The sequence below is a fragment of the Egretta garzetta genome, unplaced genomic scaffold (assembly GCF_000687185.1).
Source record: "Egretta garzetta isolate BGI_Z169 unplaced genomic scaffold, ASM68718v1 scaffold313, whole genome shotgun sequence".
Lineage (NCBI taxonomy): Eukaryota > Metazoa > Chordata > Aves > Pelecaniformes > Ardeidae > Egretta > Egretta garzetta.
The window spans coordinates 2,785,432-2,787,011 of NW_009259063.1; the positions used below are offsets into that span (position 1 = coordinate 2,785,432).

Below are 1,580 nucleotides of genomic sequence, written 5' to 3' on the forward strand. Positions count from 1 at the left end.
AAAGAGCCAACTGCCGAGCGCAGAACAAAGAGGAGCCGGAATCAGGCACCCAGCTGCTGCATGTGTTCAGGAATGACACTAAGCGTAGCAAAAAAGCAGGCAGAACGTAAGCCTCTTCCTTCCTGGTGGGCGATGTCTCATGCAATAGGGCCACCGCCAGCACTGCACGCTGCTGGTGCGGTTCTCTCCCACGAATCATGGGAGAAATGAGCGCCCCAATTTTGAGCACAGACAGCGCAGCGTGACGAGCTTCCAAACGGGCTGCAGGGGCGGCAGGAGAGGGAGGTCGGGACCTGATGACCCAGTAAACCCTTCTCAGTTCTACTGCCCTGCTCTGAGGTTCAACCGGAGGCTTCTACCTCCTGTTTTCATCCAACGCGGCCCTCGGAAGAAAATACAAAGTTTCCTGTGAGGCTTCCCTCGGGTTTAAAACTGCAAGGGCAGCAGGCAGCTGAACCATGACGCACGCAGCCGTCAGATGTCAGCACCCGCCCCTGCTAGCAGGAACACGAAAAAGGAACAAGCCTGTTACTTCCCCGCCACATAAGGCCCTGAGCCTGTGGAGGTGACGGCACCGTAAGACACCACGTCTTGCTTTCCAGCCGGGTTAAGAAGTCTGCGCAGCTTTGGTGGCCGACAGCAAAGTCGGGCTTTGCCTCTGACGTCCGGCTGCCCGGTGGCGCCAGCCCGCTCCTCACTGACAGCAGCAATTCCCCTGAAGCCTGCGGACGGCCACACACGCACGCACGCACACACACACACTTTTAAGTCATGCTTGCATGCTTTTCTTCTGTACCCATGAAGGTGAGAAACTGAATTATTTCAGGCAAAACCTGAAGACGTCACAGAATGGCTTGTCTCCAGATGGTATCCAGAAACTACAGCTTTAAAATAAATACCGTGTACAGGAATCTTAATAAAATGTCAGAAGTTGCCAAAATCACATTAATTTCCAGGCTTGTCATCAGCATATCCATTACCAGTCCAACATTCTCTCTTCCTTAATTTAATCCAGCTAGTTTACTGGCTCCCACCTAAATAGGTCCTCATCTGTCTGGTTGTTTCCTAGTAAACTCTTTTAGATTATGCCCAAATTGTGATGCTGTCTTTGCTGCAGAGCAACACTACTGGGTCATATTCTGCACTTTAGAAAAAGACCATTTAGCCACCGCTGGTACATACTCTGCAGGAGCTCTCCTTAAAAATTTCCCAGCTTTGAAAGAAGAATGAATTGGTGTTTGCACTACACTTTTTCTGCAGCTACCTGAGACAACAAATAGGAAAAACTCTTTTTTTTAGTCCAAATCATAAATTTAATTGCAGAGAGCAGGCAAGGAGAAGGTTTGTTACTGCATACTGGGAATCATCTTGTGTATGATGGTGTATGTTCTTTAAGATTTTCCAACTAAATATTTATTGTATGGATGTCCACAACAAATGGTAGGTGGATGAGAGTCTTTTCTAAAGTTATGTTCCCCACTAGTCCAATGCAAAGCATTGTCTTCCCATGTCTCATCACCCCATAAGTCACTAGAACATAAAAGCTCAACCATCAGCATGGAACCTGCAGAACAGTCTGT

The 1,580-nt window shown here is 48.3% G+C and overlaps 1 protein-coding gene across 1 annotated transcript in view; it reads right to left on the bottom strand.

Moving 5' to 3' along the window:
* Window positions 1-977, bottom strand: part of CMTM6 (CKLF like MARVEL transmembrane domain containing 6) — a 13,346-nt gene extending 12,369 nt beyond the window's left edge. The window contains exons 1-2 of the mRNA XM_035890713.1: window positions 900-977; window positions 576-722 (exon numbers count right to left, since the gene is read on the bottom strand). Coding sequence (XP_035746606.1) covers window positions 576-722; window positions 900-977 — 225 coding nt within the window. The remainder of the gene's footprint in view (window positions 1-575; window positions 723-899) is intronic.
* Between the last annotated feature and the right edge of the window lie 603 nt (window positions 978-1,580).